Here is a 14,988-nt window from a genome sequence, read left to right as displayed (position 1 = left end):
CTCTCATCCCCGTGTGGGAGCAGCTGTGGTCTTTTGGGGGCTCTCCCCTCCTCTCTCCCCATGTCTGGACACACTCCCCGGCGGGGCAGGAGCTGGCCCCACCCCGCACTCTGTGCACATCTTCCTCCCACAGCGCTCGCACAGGGCCAGGTGCCCTGAGGCCCTCGGTGACAGCCACCCTCTGTGTGATGTCCCTTCTGGTGCGCCCTGGCCCCACACTCACCATCGCCCTCCTTCTCGCCCTCACTCTCCTGGTCGCCTTCATAGCCAGAGCAGCAGTCCAGGCTCCAGTCGAGGAAGCTGCCCAGCAGCGTCTCCTCCTGGCTGGACAGCTCCGCAGTGGGGGTGGTAACGAAGCTGCCCCTGTCTTCCTGGAGGCTGTTCTCCCGCTTCCTGTAAGGTGGAGAGCCCAGGAGACCCAGTCATGGACGGCGGCACTGGGAGGCCAGGCCCGCCACACCTGCCTCTAACACCCGCATGCCCCAGCCTGTCACCACATGCTCCCAAAGGGTCTGCTGCGAAGAAAATGCCGGTAAAGCTAGAACAGGTATAAGCCCTTTAGGCAGGGCCAACCTGGAGGACCCCGCTCAGGCAAACTCAGGCCCCAGGTCTGGGTGTGAAGCCCAGCCCACTTGGCTCAGCTGTGGGGCGTGGGCCAACCATCTGGTCCCCTGGAAACCCCTAGGATGATGCCACCTTCCACTGTTTTTTTTTTTTTTTTTTCAGGTGGTCTTGCTCTGTCACCCAGGCTAAAGTACAGTGGTGTGATCTTGGCTCACTGCAACCTCCACCTCCCAGGTTCAAGTGAGTCTCCTGCCTCAGGCTCCTGAGTAGCTGGGACTACAGATGCCCGCCATCACACCCAGCTAATTTTTATATTTTTAGTAGAGATGGGGTTTCACCATGATGGCCAGGTTGGTCTCGAACTCCTAACCTCAGGTGATCCACCCACCTCAGCCTCCCAAAGTGCTGGGATTACAGGCATGAGCCACTGCGCCCAGCCCCTCTGGTGTTGATTAATAAGGTGCAGGCAGTGCTTAGCCCGGCGCCAGGCAGATTGCATGGAATGGCCTGGCCTTGGGCGGTGCTGACACCCACACCCAAGTGGGGTCAAATCTTGCTCAGGATGGGGCTGGAGGCCAGTGTGTGGGCCTCAGCCTGCGAAAAGCCACCACACCAGCTGAGCCTTTCCACTTCCTGACCCCAGGGCCTGGTGGAGGAGGGGGGTGGAGACAGCTACCCCAGTGTCACCCCTGGGGGTCTGTTTCAGAAGACTGATGGGGCTGTGGGGGGCCTCTGAGAAGCGGGTTTAACACAGCGAGGCTGAGCACAGGGCCAGGCCCCCTCCTGGAGTAGCCGTGCGTATCTGCATGGACTTTCCTCCTGATGACCCTGGCCCCAGGGAGTCGGCGCATGTGTGGAGTGACACAGGAGGGTCAGGTCTCCTGCCTTCCACACAATGGAAAGTGCTGTCATGCTTCTTGGGGAGGAAGCAGCAGCAGGGGCTTCGGCTGCTTCCCCAGGGCTCCCCAGGAGTTGCGGTCTCCTGCCAGGAGCCCACTCCCGACACAACGCTCCTGGAGGCAGCCCTGCCTGGTCCTATATTGACAGGAAAGACCCAGCCACCCAGTGCCCGCCCTTGGGAAGGTTACGGGTGCACACGGTGCTGAGCAGTCACGGCGCAGGGCCAGCAGCACGGGGAGGGCCCTGTTCATCGGGGCCTTGTGGAATCAGTAGGAGTTCTCCAGGCGGGTGAGGTAGAAAGAGGAAGTTAACTCCAGGAGGAACAGCCAAGGTGCTGAGATAGGAGAGGCAGGTAAACAGGTCCACACGGGTGGCGAGGGAAGTGCTGGGGATGTGACTCAGGTCACAACTCGAGTGCCGGGAGTGACAGCAGCATCATGGAGCAGAGAAGTCCAGGACGCGCATGACAGGCACGGGCAGGGCTAGAGCCAGGCTGGGCTCCCGCGTGCTCGAAACCATCTTCCTCCACAGGGAGCCCAGTCAGAGCGAGAGGCAATAGCCTCTGAGGAAGGAGACCTGGGCTGGAGACAGTGGAGGTTACGCAGGGGCCCGAGGCATGACTGCAGGGCTCCGTCCCAGGGTCACTGTCCTGGGATCTGCTGCTCCCCTGACAAGCCTTGGGGGCCTCTCTGTGTGAGGAAGCGCTGAGGGAACTGGGCCGGCACGAGGATGCCAGCATTGTATGGCGCAGCCAGAACGCAGGGTAACTAACCGTTTGGTTCTTCGCCCCGAGGGAGAGCTGAGGAAGGCGTGGATCTCCCCTGTGCTGAGGAAAGTCGGGGGGTCGGGGCTGTCTTGTGTCACTCCTAATGCAGCACACAACTGGCTGTAGCTCAGCACCTGAGGGGAAGCCAGAGTTAGGGGGTGCAGAGGCCCCGAGGGTGAGGCCCACCCACACCCCAGCACCCCATGAGATGCCCAGGTGGCGGGAGGGAGGCACCTCTTCCTGGCTGATTTCTCCGTAGCGCTTGTCCTCAAACCGCTGCTTCACGGCGGTCAGAGAGACTTGCCTGTAGTCCTTGGGGGCGTCATCGTGGAAGCTGGAAACAGAGTCACGTGGAGTGGACATGTGAGGCACCCCCACCCCATTTTTAGCTTCAGTTCACTGAAGTGAGCAATGAGAATGCAAAATGGTGCAGTCACTCTGGAATCTGACCTGGCAGTTCCCAGAATGGTTAAACTCAGTCACCACAGGACCTAGCAATTCCTCTCTAGGTAAAGACCCAGGAAAAAGGAAAAACTATGTCCACACAGAAACCTGTACTAGAATGTTCATGGCAGGACTGTTCACAATAGGCAAAATGTCCACCAGCTGCGGGATGGATAAACACATGTGGTCCATGCAGGGGACTATTATTCAGCCATGAAAAGGAACAAAGCAGGGACACATGCCACATGGACAAACCCAGCAAACGTTACAGCGAGGGAAATCACCTAGACACAAAAGGCCACTTGTCCGATGACGCCATTTATATGGAATGTCCAGAATGGGAAAAATCCATGGACTGAAAGTAGACTACTGGGGGTCATCTAGCGCTGAGGAAGTTGGGGGGAACGGGAGGGTGACAGCTGAGGGGTGTGTTGTCCCTTTGAGGAAAGTGAAAATGTCGTCAATTTGATTGTTGTGATGACAAGCACAACTGTGTGAATACAAGCCCATTAAATCACACAATCAAAGGAAGTGTAGTTTCTAAATAACGTTTCTAATTTATCTGGTTTGGAAAAAAAATTAACTTCTTCAGGAGGAAGAGAATAAACGCAGCCCAGAAACAGCTTTTGGTGGCCAGGGTTGGGACGATCTGTGCTCCCCATAAGCAAAGGTGGGCGGGACGAGACCCATGCGAACCCTTCTACTGTCACCCTCGTTCCTTGCCCAGAAGGCACAGGGTCCGGGCACTGCAGGAGAAAGCAGCATGAGCAGCAGCACATGCCAAAGCCCGGGAGATGCCACCAGGTCCCCTGTGGCTGGAGCACAGCATGGGGGGAGAAAAAGCAGATGGGCCACAGAAGGGGCTGCTCAAGGGCATCGAGACCTCCAGGGAGTTCTGATCTCATCCTGGAAGCCAGACAGCGAGGCCCTGGGTGACGTACATGGGACATTCGCGGGGCGGCTGCCACACTGTTCCAGGAGGCCGGGCAGCCGCCACGGATAGCTCCAGTCCCCAAGCTGTGAGCGCACGAGGAAACTGCACTGACGAGGATGCAGGGATGGAGAAGCAGCAGCGGCTGGTGGAGGCCTCAGCTGGGTGCACAGGGCTTCATGCACCACGACCCACCAGGGCCGGAACAGGCAACAGGCCGTTGGCTGAGTCACGCTGGCAGGGGGGTGGCAGGTCAAGGTTGAGATGTGGCCTGAATTCTGGAAGTGGTGAAGTCTCCCAGGAAGGAGTCTGAGGAGTGGCAGAAAGCCAGAATTCCGGGGCCCCTTGGGGTGGGTGAGAAGGGAGACCAACACCTAGGCCGCATGGCCTAGGGCAGGAAGCAGAAGCCCCCGAGGGAGGGAGGGTCAGCGTAATGCTGGCTGGAGAAAAGCACCCAGGCCTGGTGTGCTGGTGCCTGTGGTTTCTGCTACTCGCGAGGCTGACACAAAAGAATCCCTTGAGCCCGGGAGGTCAGGGCTGCAGTGAGTTAGGATGGTGCCACTGCACTCCAGCCTGGGCCCCCAACTCAAAAAAGGAAAAAAAAGCCCACACCGCTGAGTCTGCTGGATTTGGCTGAGGAAAAGGAAGTCATGGCAGAAGCGGGGAAGGGGGAGACCAGGGAGTGGGGGTGCCGAGAGGTGGGAGGAGCAAGTCTGTGAGCACAGCTGAGGAGGGGAGACGGAGATGGCTGGCCGGGTACAAATTCAGCCCTGTGCTTGTCCCCCTCACCCCTCACTGCCATGACTCCACTCATGGCCCCCAGCCCCACTGGTCTGCACTGGGCCCTGGAATGGCTGCTCCCTTTGCCCTGGACTCAGATGCCCAGGTGACCCCGGCTACGCTCCCTGAAGGCAGTCGCCCCCGCCCGCGCCACCTGCCCTGCGCGCCTGCCTGCTGTTTCTCCCGTCATGACCTGACCTCTGAACTCTCTGTCCTGCCCTCTCCCCCAGCGCCTGGACCACAGTAGGGACTTCATGAACTGCATGGAACAAACCAACATGGGCTGAAGGGAAGCTGCCAGGGCGAGTGAAGGGGCTTAGATGTGGCGAGGGCCGGGCCAGGCTCACCAGAAAGAAGGGCGGAGGGGCCGGGGCAGGTGGAGGGAAGCCCAGTGGGGCTGGGGCAGACAGGGGGTCACAGCCGGGCACGACGGCGCAAGGGACCCACCCGCAGTCTCCATCTTCTCAGTGAGACAGAGGATAGCTCTATCCCAGCGGCTGCATCGGGGCAGAAGCTGTTCTCTCAAGGGAAGGGGAGTATTTTCCCGACTGGGGGCCACGTGGTCGCCGCTGCACTACGAGCTCAGCCACCGCCAGAGCAAAAGCAGCAGCAGACAATGTGGAAACCAGTGAGGGTGGCTGCTGCCAAGAAAACCCCATTCGCAAGAGCAGCCAGGTGCCGCCTGAGGGCCACGGTGTGCCAGTGCCTGAGCTAGATGACAACTTGACAACACGCACAAGTTACCACGGGTCAGGGAGATGCCCTCATTTTTTCTAGTATGTTCTGCTGCCTGTGCAATGAGCTTGGGTTGGGAGCAGCTGCTCTCAATGTGAAGAACGTGTGAGATAAGAAAGTCCTGGAACTTTTTTTTTTTTTTCTTGAGATGGAGTTTCACTCATTGCCTGGGCTGGAGTGCAATGGCGCAATTTCGGCTCACCGCAACCTCTGCCTCCCAGGTTCAAGTGATTCTCCTGTCTCAGCCTCCTGAGTAGCTGGGATTGCAGGCGCACGCCACCATGCCCAGCTAATTTTTTTTTTTTTTTTTTTTTTAGTAGAGACAGGGTTTTGCCATGTTGACCAGGTTGGTCTTGAACTCCTGACCTCGGTGATCCGCCCGCTTTGGCCTCCCAAAGTGCTGGGATTACAGGTGTGAGCCACCACGCCTGGCCAGTTGTTTTTAGAGACAGAGTCTTGCTCTGTCACCCAGGCTGGAGTCCAGTGACGTGATCTCAACTCACTGCAACCTCTGCCTCCTGGGTTCAAGCGATTCTCCTGCCTCAGCCTCCTGAGTAGCTGGAATTATAGGCGTGCACCACCATGCCTGGCTAATTTTTGTATTTTTAGTAGAGGTGGGGTTTCACCATGTTGGCCAGGCTGGTCTCAAACTCCTGACCTCAAATGATCTGCCCGCCTCGGCCTCCCAAAGTGCTGGGGTTACAGGCATGAGCTTCTGCGCCCGGCCAAAACTCACCACTTCTTATGAAGGCTCAAGACGCAGGGAATGAGGTCTTCATAGGAGAATCCGGTGAGGTCCCACAGCTGAGTGGTCCAGGGCTGTGCTGGGGAGGAAAGCAGGCCAGGAGTGGAGGGGATGGAGGGGATGGAGGGGACGGAGGGGACGGAGGGGCTGTGGTGACAGCCGACTGAACACTCCCGCTCTATAGCTCTGTGGGCTCTGCTGTGGAGTTTCTTGGAGCTCAGGGTTGCAATCCTTTTAAAATAGTTTTGAAAAAACCCATACATAGGGCGTGCAGGCTCACGGTCAGAAATCTGGGACATACTGAAGCTAGGAGCCGTGCTGTATCTCACCCCCCAAGAAGTAACCAGGACAAATGGATGCTGGACTCTTTTCCTCCCCACAGCCTCCTCCTATGTCAGCACCTTCCCCGACACAGGCATCCCTGGGAAGGGCCACTCCTTACTCTGCCCGTGCGTCAGTCTGGCCAGGAGCAGGGCTGCGGCAGCCAGGCGGGCTGGGGCGTAGGCGGACAGGCTGGTGTGCAGCAGGGAGAGCTCGCAGAGGAAGCTGCACAGGTGCTGGGTTCTCAGCTCCACAGGGACTAGCGTCAGCAGGACCTCCTTGTAATCCACCACAGTGGGGACCTAGACAGCCGGGACGGGGTGTGGGCTCTCAGCGCTCGGGGGCTCCTTCGTGCAGTGCCGCATGCAGGCCCAGCGCAGGGTCTGGCCCGGATGATGTTCACGCCGATGCTGCCTGCACGCGCAGCGCACCAGCGCAGATGGCGACGTGGTGCAACCGTGGCCTCCTGCTCCATGGCTTTGGGCACAGCAGAGACAGCTGCCCTCTGAGTCCATGAGGCCCTCCCACAGCAGGAAAGCTGAATGCCCACCCCCACCCTCCAGCACAGCGACAACCAGGATTAATAAGGAAAATGGAACCGCTGCTTACTCGAATCTTCCCTTCCAAGGCGGAGACGATCTCGCCCATCATTCTCACCAGGTCCTCGTACTTGTACGTGTTGTCCGTGAGCCATACGGCCTCCCGGATGGTCAGGATCTCTTTACTGATGAACCTGCAACGCCGAGAAGGGGTCTCAGGGCGGAGCCCACTTCCTGGGGCAGGGGTGGGGCGGAGAGACCCAAGGCTTTAGGAGGCCTCAAGGTAGGGAGGGAGCCATGGCTTTGGGCTTTGGTGACAAACAGAGGCTTCATAATGGAGCCAGCTGCCTGTGGCTGACAAGGGGCATTTAAAAAAGGGGAGGCCCAGGCCGGAGGACAGCTCAGCCAGGAGTTCGAGACCACCCTGGGCAACAAAGCAAGACCCTATCTCTTCAAAAAGTTAAAAAATAAAAAATTAGCAGAGCATGGTGGCATGTGCCTATAGTCTCAGTTACTTGGGAGGCTAAGGTGGGAGGATTGCTTAAGCCCAGGAAGTTGAGGCTGCAGTGAGCTTTGATTACACCACTGCATTCCAACCTGGGTGACAGAGCAAGACCCTGTCTCAAAAAATAATCATCATAATAATAACAAGGGGGAGGTCAGAAAGTGCTGGAAAGAGGGAGGAGAGCCACAAGGCAGACAGAAAGCAGCAGGGCTGTTAGGCAGACTCACAAATGTCTGCAAAAGGCCCAAGTGCCATGAGCATTCAGTTTGCTAAAAGACACCAAGGACAGAGATTTGCCTGTCACGTGACAGCTCTATCAGTGGGGTAGAAATGTTATAGACCCAGAAGGTGGGTGAGCCACCAGATCTAGGAATTGGAGGCAAAGGGCCCAAGGGTTGTTGGAAAGTCTGTGCCCGGCACTGTGTGGCCGCAGGAATCCTGACTGTCTCCAGGCGATGGTCACCCTGTTCTCTGTTGTCAACCAGTGCCAACTATCAGGGAACACGCTGCTCCAGCGGCCCCCCGCAAGGCACCTTCCCCTTGGACTGAGGCCAAGTCCCTTGGCTGCTCTGTCCTGGGGACTCTGCGGGTTGCATGCGTCATTCACTTGACCAAGAGGACAAGAGGCACAGGGACTACACCTGCCACTGCGGGGGATGCAGACGCCAAAAAGACAAGATGTCAGTGGCCAATGAGAGCCCAGCGTGGGGTGTGAGGTGGCTGGTGGGGGCAGGGCACCTCTGAGAGCAGAGGTGGGGGGCAGCTCAGCCTTTAAAATCTTTTTTTTTTTGAGACAGAGTTTCCCTCTGTCACCCAGGCTGGATTAGTGCAGTGGCGCTATCTCAGCTCATTGCAACCTCCGCCTCCCAGGTTCAAGTGATTCTCATGCCTCAGCCTCCCAAGTAGATGGGACTACAGGCGCCCACTACCACGTCTGGCTAATTTTGTTTGTATTTTTTTGAGACAGAGTCTTGCGCCATTGCCCAGGCTGCAGTGCAATGGTGTAATCTTGGCTCACTGCAACCTCTGCCTCTCGGGTTCAAGCAATTCTCCTGCCTCACCCTCCTGAGTAGCTGGGATTACAGGCATGCCCCACCATGCCCAGCTAATTTTTTGTATCTTTAGTAGAGACAGGGTTTCACCATGTTGGCCAGGCTGGTCTTGAACTCCTGACCTCACGATCCGCCCACATCGGCCTCCCAAAGTGCTGGGATTATAGGCGTGAGCCACCGTGCCTGGTCCCCGGATTTAAAAAAAAAAAAAAGGATAATAAGGCAGAGTTGATTTGAGGGAGCTGTGGTGATAGTTATATGGACCACTGCAATCAGGTCTTGTGGTTGGGGAAGAAATTGGACTCAGCTCCCTGAAACGTTTTTAGCAGTTATTCTCTCACTGCCAGCCCATTTGTGGCCCAGGAGCTTGGTCATAGGTTGCAGTGATGGATGTGCGGTCAGATCCAGGGAGGCGGCCGCCCGACCTCCTCAGTCGTCTCTGGTCAGAAGACCTGGGACGCTGGATTCAGGCCCAAGAGCACATCTGAAGACAGCTCTGGATGCTTGTGGCAGGGTTTGCTCCCTCCTTCCATGGGAATGACACTGCATCGAGCTGGCACACGCAGGCCCAAAGAGACTACACCTCCCAGTTCCTGTCTGGTGAGATGTGGTCACAAGACTAAGCTCAGTGCAAAGGTGAATGTGGCAGGTACGGGTGTCACAGGCACAAGGGCAGCACCCTAGTTGGTGGCAGAGATTAAGATGGGAGATGGGGCTCCTCTGCTTCCACGTGAAACAAAAAACATCCCAATGACCTGAGCTTGGACCCTCTACCTCTGGGTTACCTGTGCAAGAGAGAAACAAGTCTCTGTAGCTTACACATATGCTGTGTGCAGCCAAGCCTATCCTCACCCACCAGGCTCTACAGAGGAGTCGGTCTGGAAAGCACTTCCTCGGGAAATGTAGACTATGCTGGGGACAGCTGGTTTAGGAAATGCAAAACGTATTGTGAGAATCATTTCCACGTTATTTCCAAAGGCAGAACTAGGGGATCCAGCATTAGTTAAAGGAAAGCAGTGGTCTGATTTGAAAAGGACAGGCTGCCGCGTAAGGACACACCCTGCTGCTGAGAGGCACCCAAGTGGCTGGAGTGGGCCCTGCAAGGCACCAGTGGGGGACGAAAAACTCTCTAACTCCAAGAGTGTAGGAAACTCTGGCAACAGACTTTAGAACCCAACTTCAGAGAAGGGCAGCCAGCTGCCACCCTCCCTGATCAGTCATCCTGCTGCCCTCAGGAGCCAGGGGACAGGGCATTCCAGCCTGTGCCTGCCAGAGTGAGGCCACACTTTGGGTCCTGAGACTGCATGCCAGGATGAATTGCCTGGATGCAGGCACCCCACACAGCGGCCCCCACACGCCGAGGGCTGTTCTGCCACCCCTGCCTGCAAAGGGCCCTCAGCGTGGCACTCCATGTCTGACCAGGTGGGACACTCGTGGCTCATGAGTCAAGAACCAGTGAGGGCCAGGCGCAGAGGCACGTGCCTGTAATCCCAGCATTTTGGGAGGTTGAGGCGGGCAGATCATTTGAAATCAAGAGTTTGAGACCAGCCTGACCAACATGGTGAAACTCCGTCTCTACTAAAAATACAGAAAAATTAGTCGGGCATGGTGGCGCACGCCTGCAGTCCCAGCTACTCTGGAGGCTGAGGCAGAAGAATCACTTGAACCTGGGAGGCGGAGGTTGCGGTGAGCCAAGATCACACCACTGCACTCCGGCCTGGGTGACAGAGCAAGACTTGGTCTTGAAAAAAAAAAAAAAAAAACAGAAAACAAAACAAGACCAGTGAGGAGCAACATGAAGGGCAGGTGACCCTGAACCCGGGAAGGGCCAGCACGTCCCTGCCAGCTGGGCCAAGGGGGCTTCTCACCGGGTGCAGATGACCATGCAGGCGATGCCCAGCAGCTGGAGCCTGTACCGCGGCACCAGCCTCCTCCGCAGGTACCGGTCCACACACTCCACGGTCAGGTGCAGGCACAGGCTTGTGAAGTCCTTCATGGTGGCAACTTCCACCAGCCAGTCGATCAGAATGTACCTGCGGAAAGAGAAGCACGTGGGAACTGGTGGGGGCGTTCTCCATGTGTCCCTGTCTGCAATTTCAACCCCACCTGTTGGGCCTGACCAAATAAGCTGGCTAGCTCTGGAATCATGGGTTTACCCTGGAACCAAGGCTGGAGAGGCCATGTCACAGGAAGCCCGGGAGGCTCCGTGGGTCCCAGCCCCAAAGCAGGCCCCACATCCTTCGACTGTGTTCCTGGTGCTCCCAAACACAAGCGCTTTGAGACCTCGACCTGACGCAAAGTGAAAAGTCAGCCCACAGCCGTTGGTCTGCCCACAGTGGATGAACCCTGACCCTTGGGGCGTGCAGGGAGCGGGAGAAGGTGGACAGTCGCAAGGGAATACCCCAATACGGTAAATGATGCCCCAATATGGTAAATGCCTTTCTGAATAGAGTGGAGACACTTGTAGTCCTACTTGGGGGACTGAGGCAGGAGAAAGGCTTGAGCCCAGGAGGCGGAGGTTACAGCAAGCCGAGAACACACCACTGCACTCCACCCTGGGTGACAGACAGCCTACCTCAAAAAAAAAAAGATGTTCAATGTGTTCTGTGGCTTAAAAAAGATCACTGCACTGTGGGAGGCTGGGGCAGGAGGGTCGCTTGAGCCCAGGAGTTCAAGACTAGCCTGGGCAACATAGTGATACCCTGTCTCTACTAAAAATACAACAATTAGCTGTGCGTGGTGGTGTGCATCTGTAGTCCCAGCTACTCAGGAGGGTAAGGTGGGAGGATCACTTGAGCTTGGGAGGCGGAGGCTGCAGTGAGCTGAAATCATGCCACTGCACTCTGGCCTGGGTGACAGAGTCAGACCCTGTCTCAAAAAAAAAAAAGGTGGCTGGGCGTGGTGGCTCACGCCTGTAATCCCAGCACTTTGGGAGGCCGAGGTGGGCGGATCACGAGGTCAGGAGATTGAGACCATCCTGGCTAACACGGTGAAACCCCATCTCTACTAAAAATACAAAAAAATTAGCCGGGCGTGGTGGTGGGCACCTGTAGTCCCAGCTGCTGAGGAGGCTGAGGCAGGAGAGTGGTGTGAACCCGGGAGGCGGAGCTTGCAGTGAGCCGAGATCACGCCACTGCACTCCAGCCTGGGTGACAGAGCAAGACTCTGTCTCAAAAAAAAAAAAAAAAAAAAAAGTAACTGAAGAAAGCAGAGTAGGATATTTTCTTCCAAAAAGTCCACGATAACTTTGGCATTACTGGTTTTAAAAAACACCCAAGGCTGGGCGCGGTGGCTCACGCCTGTAATCCCAGCACTTTGGGAGGCCGAAGCGGGCGGATCACGAGGTCAGGAGATTGAGACCATCCTGGCTAACATGGTGAAACCCCATCTCTACTAAAAATACAAAAAAGTAGCCAGGCGTGGTGGTGGGTGCCTGTAGTCCCAGCTACTCGGGAGGCTGAGGCAGGAGAATTGCTTGAACCCAGGAGGCGGAGCTTGCAGTGAGCTGAGATCGCGCCACTGCACTCCAGCCTGGGCGACAGAGCGAGACTCCATTTCAAAAAAAAAAAAAAAAAAAGGGTGATAAGGGAACTGTATGCCGCCCTGTCACAGGTAACTGGGGTTAAGTGGAAAGGGCTCCCTTCCCCTGGAGGCTGGCTTCCGCGCCGCTCTGATTAGAAGCCCCGGCCTGAATGCCTCACCTCATTGTGTCATTGAGTCCCTTCTGCACGGAGAAGACTTGTTGTTTACTGACAGCCTGGGAAGCCTGAAATAGCTGGCAGACGATCTCACTGGAAGCTCTCACCTCCAGTCCAAGCTGGTTTGCATTTGCACAGGCTTTGGCTAAAGACAGCTGAGGAAGAAAAGACAAACATGAGCGTGAGGCAGCAGCCATGTTGCAGTTTTCCATTTCTGAAGCAAAGGCCCATTCAGGCACCAAATGCATGTGGACACACTGCCCTACTTAACTTAAACCTTCACAAGCTTCGGGAACGAGGATGGCTCAGGTTTTAATTATTATTCCTTTTTGTATAAGTAATAGATGACATGAGAAAAGATATATAATGAAATGTCAGTGGCCTTTCCACCGTGGCTCAGGTCTCAGTTTCTTACATGGCTAATGCCTGGGGCAGCTGTGTTAAATCTCTGGCCACACGCCCCAGTGCTCTCCGAAAGGCTTCTGCCAATGTTTACACCCAGGAATAGGAGCACCTGCCTCATCACGGCTTCATCCCAGCAAACACTGTGATTATTAAAAACAGCTATTTTCAGAAGTTACCAGCTAGCCACTCAAAAACAGAGAAATATATATATATTATATACAATATAAAACATATAATATATAATATGTAATATATTATATACAAAATATATCTATTATATATATCTATAATATATATTATAGACATTATAACATAATATTATATTATATATTATATAACATATAATATATAATATATAATTAACATAAATAATATATAATATATAATTATATAATAATTATAATATAATAATATAATATATAATAGAATAGAATATATATTATATTATATAATATATAGAATAGAATATAATATTACATATATTATAGAATATATTAAATATTATAGAATATTATAGAATATTATATATAATATATTATATATAATATTATATTATTATATGTAATATATAATATATATTATATTATTATATATTATATATATTATATGTAATATAATATTATTATATATAATATATATTATAAATAGCTGGCAGACTAAATATAATTATGTTATAATATAATAGATATTATAAATATATCTAATTATAGATATTATATATCTGTAATTAAGGGCTGGGTGCGGTGGCTCAAGCCTGTAATCCCAGCACTTTGGGAGGCCGAGGCGGGCAGATCACAAAGTCAGGAGATCCAGACCATCCTGGCTAACATGGTGAAACCCTGTCTCTACTAAAAATACAAAAAATTTAGCCGGGCGTGGTGGTACAATGCCTGTAGTCCCAGCTACTTGGGAGGCTGAGGCAGGAGAATGGCATGAACCCAGGAGGCGGAGCTTGTGGTGAGCCGAGATTGTGCCACTGCGCTCCAGCCTGGGCGACAGAGCAAGACTCCATCAAAAACAAAACAAAACAAAACAAAACAAAAACAAAAACACACACACATATATATATATATATATAATTTGCTAATATCATGAGCCCAAAATATCTCATTTAAAAGTGCACTCTTATGACTAGTAGTAAGGTTGAACATTCCAATTTCTAACCACTTGAGTTTATTTATTTATTATTAATTTTTTTTTGGCCAGGTGCAGTGGCTCACTCCTGTAATCCCAACACTTTGGGAGGCCGAGGAGGGCAGATTACTTGAGGTCAGGAGTTTTAGACCAGCCTGGCCAACATGGTGAAACCCCACCTCTACTAAAAATACAAAAATTAGCTGGGCGTGGTGGCAGGCGCCTATAGTCCCAGCTACTCAGAAGGCTTGAACCCAGGCATCAGAGGTTGCAGTGAGCTGAGATCGCACCACTGTGCTCTAGCCTGGGCAACAGAGAGAACTCCTGGCTTCAAGTGATCCTCCCGCCTCAGCCTCCCAAAGTGTGGGATTATAAATGTGAGCCACTGCGCCCGGCCCTATTTCCTCTTTTGTGAGAATTGACTGAGGCCCCTTGAACTTCCATGAGAACTACGTTGTTGCATTTCTTGTAAACAATGTTTTTGTTGAGATAGGGTCTCCCTCTGTAGCCCAGGCTGAAGTGCAGTGTTGCGATCACGGCTCTCTGCAGCTTTGACCTCCCAGGCTCAAGTGATCCTCCTGCCTCAGCCTCCTGAGTAGCTGGACTACAAGGCACACGCCACCACATCCAGCTAATTTTTTTTTTTTTGAGATGGAGTATCGCTCTGTTGCCAGGCTGGAGTGCAGTGGCACAATCTCGGCTCACTGCAACTTCCTCCTCCTGGGTTCAAGCAATTCTCCTGCCTCAGCCTCCCGCGTAGCTGGGACTCTAGGCACATGCCACCAGGCCCAGCTAATTTTTTTGTATTTTTAGTAAAGACGGGGTTTCACCACATTGGCCAGGGTGGTCTCGACCTCTTGACCTCGTGATCCGCCCGCCTCAGCCTCCCAAAGTGCTGGCATTACAGGCATGAGCCACTTGCACCCAGCCCATCCAGCTAATTTTAAAATTTTTTGTCGAGATGGAGTCTCACTATGTTGCCAGAGCTGGTCTTGAACTCCTGGGCTCAAGCGATCCTCCCAACTCAACCTCCTATAGCGCTGGGATTGCAGGCGTGAGCCATCACGCCTGGCCTTCTTGTAAATCTGTTGACTGGCTTTTTGGACGTGAACACCACAATGTGCTATGACACCTCGGGCTGGGCCATTATCAATTTGTAATTTTGTCCCTAGCATTTGAGCGCAGATCACTCTGCCACCCACTTGGTGGGGTGACAAGAACAAGCTTCTATCCATTTGGCAAATAGGAGCTTTCTTTGATTCGTCCTGACAACTTTTTTTTTTTTCTTCAGACAGAGTCTTGCTCTGTCGCCCAGGCTGGAGTGTAGTGGTACTGCAACCTCTGCCTCCCGGGTTCAAGCGATTCTCCTGCCTCAACTTCCTGAGTATCAGGTGCCCGCCACCATGCCCAGCTAATTTTTGTATTTTTAGTAGTGACGGTTTCACCATGTTGGCCAGGCTGGTCTCGAA

At 53.7% G+C, this 14,988-nt stretch overlaps 1 protein-coding gene across 2 annotated transcripts in view; it reads right to left on the bottom strand.

Annotated features, from left to right (window-relative positions):
- Window positions 1-14,988, bottom strand: part of CCNF (cyclin F) — a 29,506-nt gene that overhangs the window by 3,059 nt on the left and 11,459 nt on the right. For both annotated transcript variants that reach the window (XM_063796476.1, XM_510746.9), the window contains 8 exons: window positions 11,984-12,135; window positions 10,151-10,315; window positions 6,796-6,919; window positions 6,308-6,488; window positions 5,857-5,944; window positions 2,465-2,564; window positions 2,237-2,364; window positions 224-393 (listed from right to left, as the gene is read on the bottom strand). In XM_063796476.1, coding sequence (XP_063652546.1) covers window positions 224-393; window positions 2,237-2,364; window positions 2,465-2,564; window positions 5,857-5,944; window positions 6,308-6,488; window positions 6,796-6,919; window positions 10,151-10,315; window positions 11,984-11,988 — 961 coding nt within the window. In that variant the 5' untranslated portion in view covers window positions 11,989-12,135. The remainder of the gene's footprint in view (window positions 1-223; window positions 394-2,236; window positions 2,365-2,464; window positions 2,565-5,856; window positions 5,945-6,307; window positions 6,489-6,795; window positions 6,920-10,150; window positions 10,316-11,983; window positions 12,136-14,988) is intronic.

The sequence above is a fragment of the Pan troglodytes genome, chromosome 18 (genome assembly GCF_028858775.2).
Source record: "Pan troglodytes isolate AG18354 chromosome 18, NHGRI_mPanTro3-v2.0_pri, whole genome shotgun sequence".
In the NCBI taxonomy this organism is placed as follows: Eukaryota; Metazoa; Chordata; class Mammalia; order Primates; family Hominidae; genus Pan; species Pan troglodytes.
Note: the sequence above shows the minus strand (reverse complement) of the source record. Positions and strands in the feature narration are given on the sequence as shown.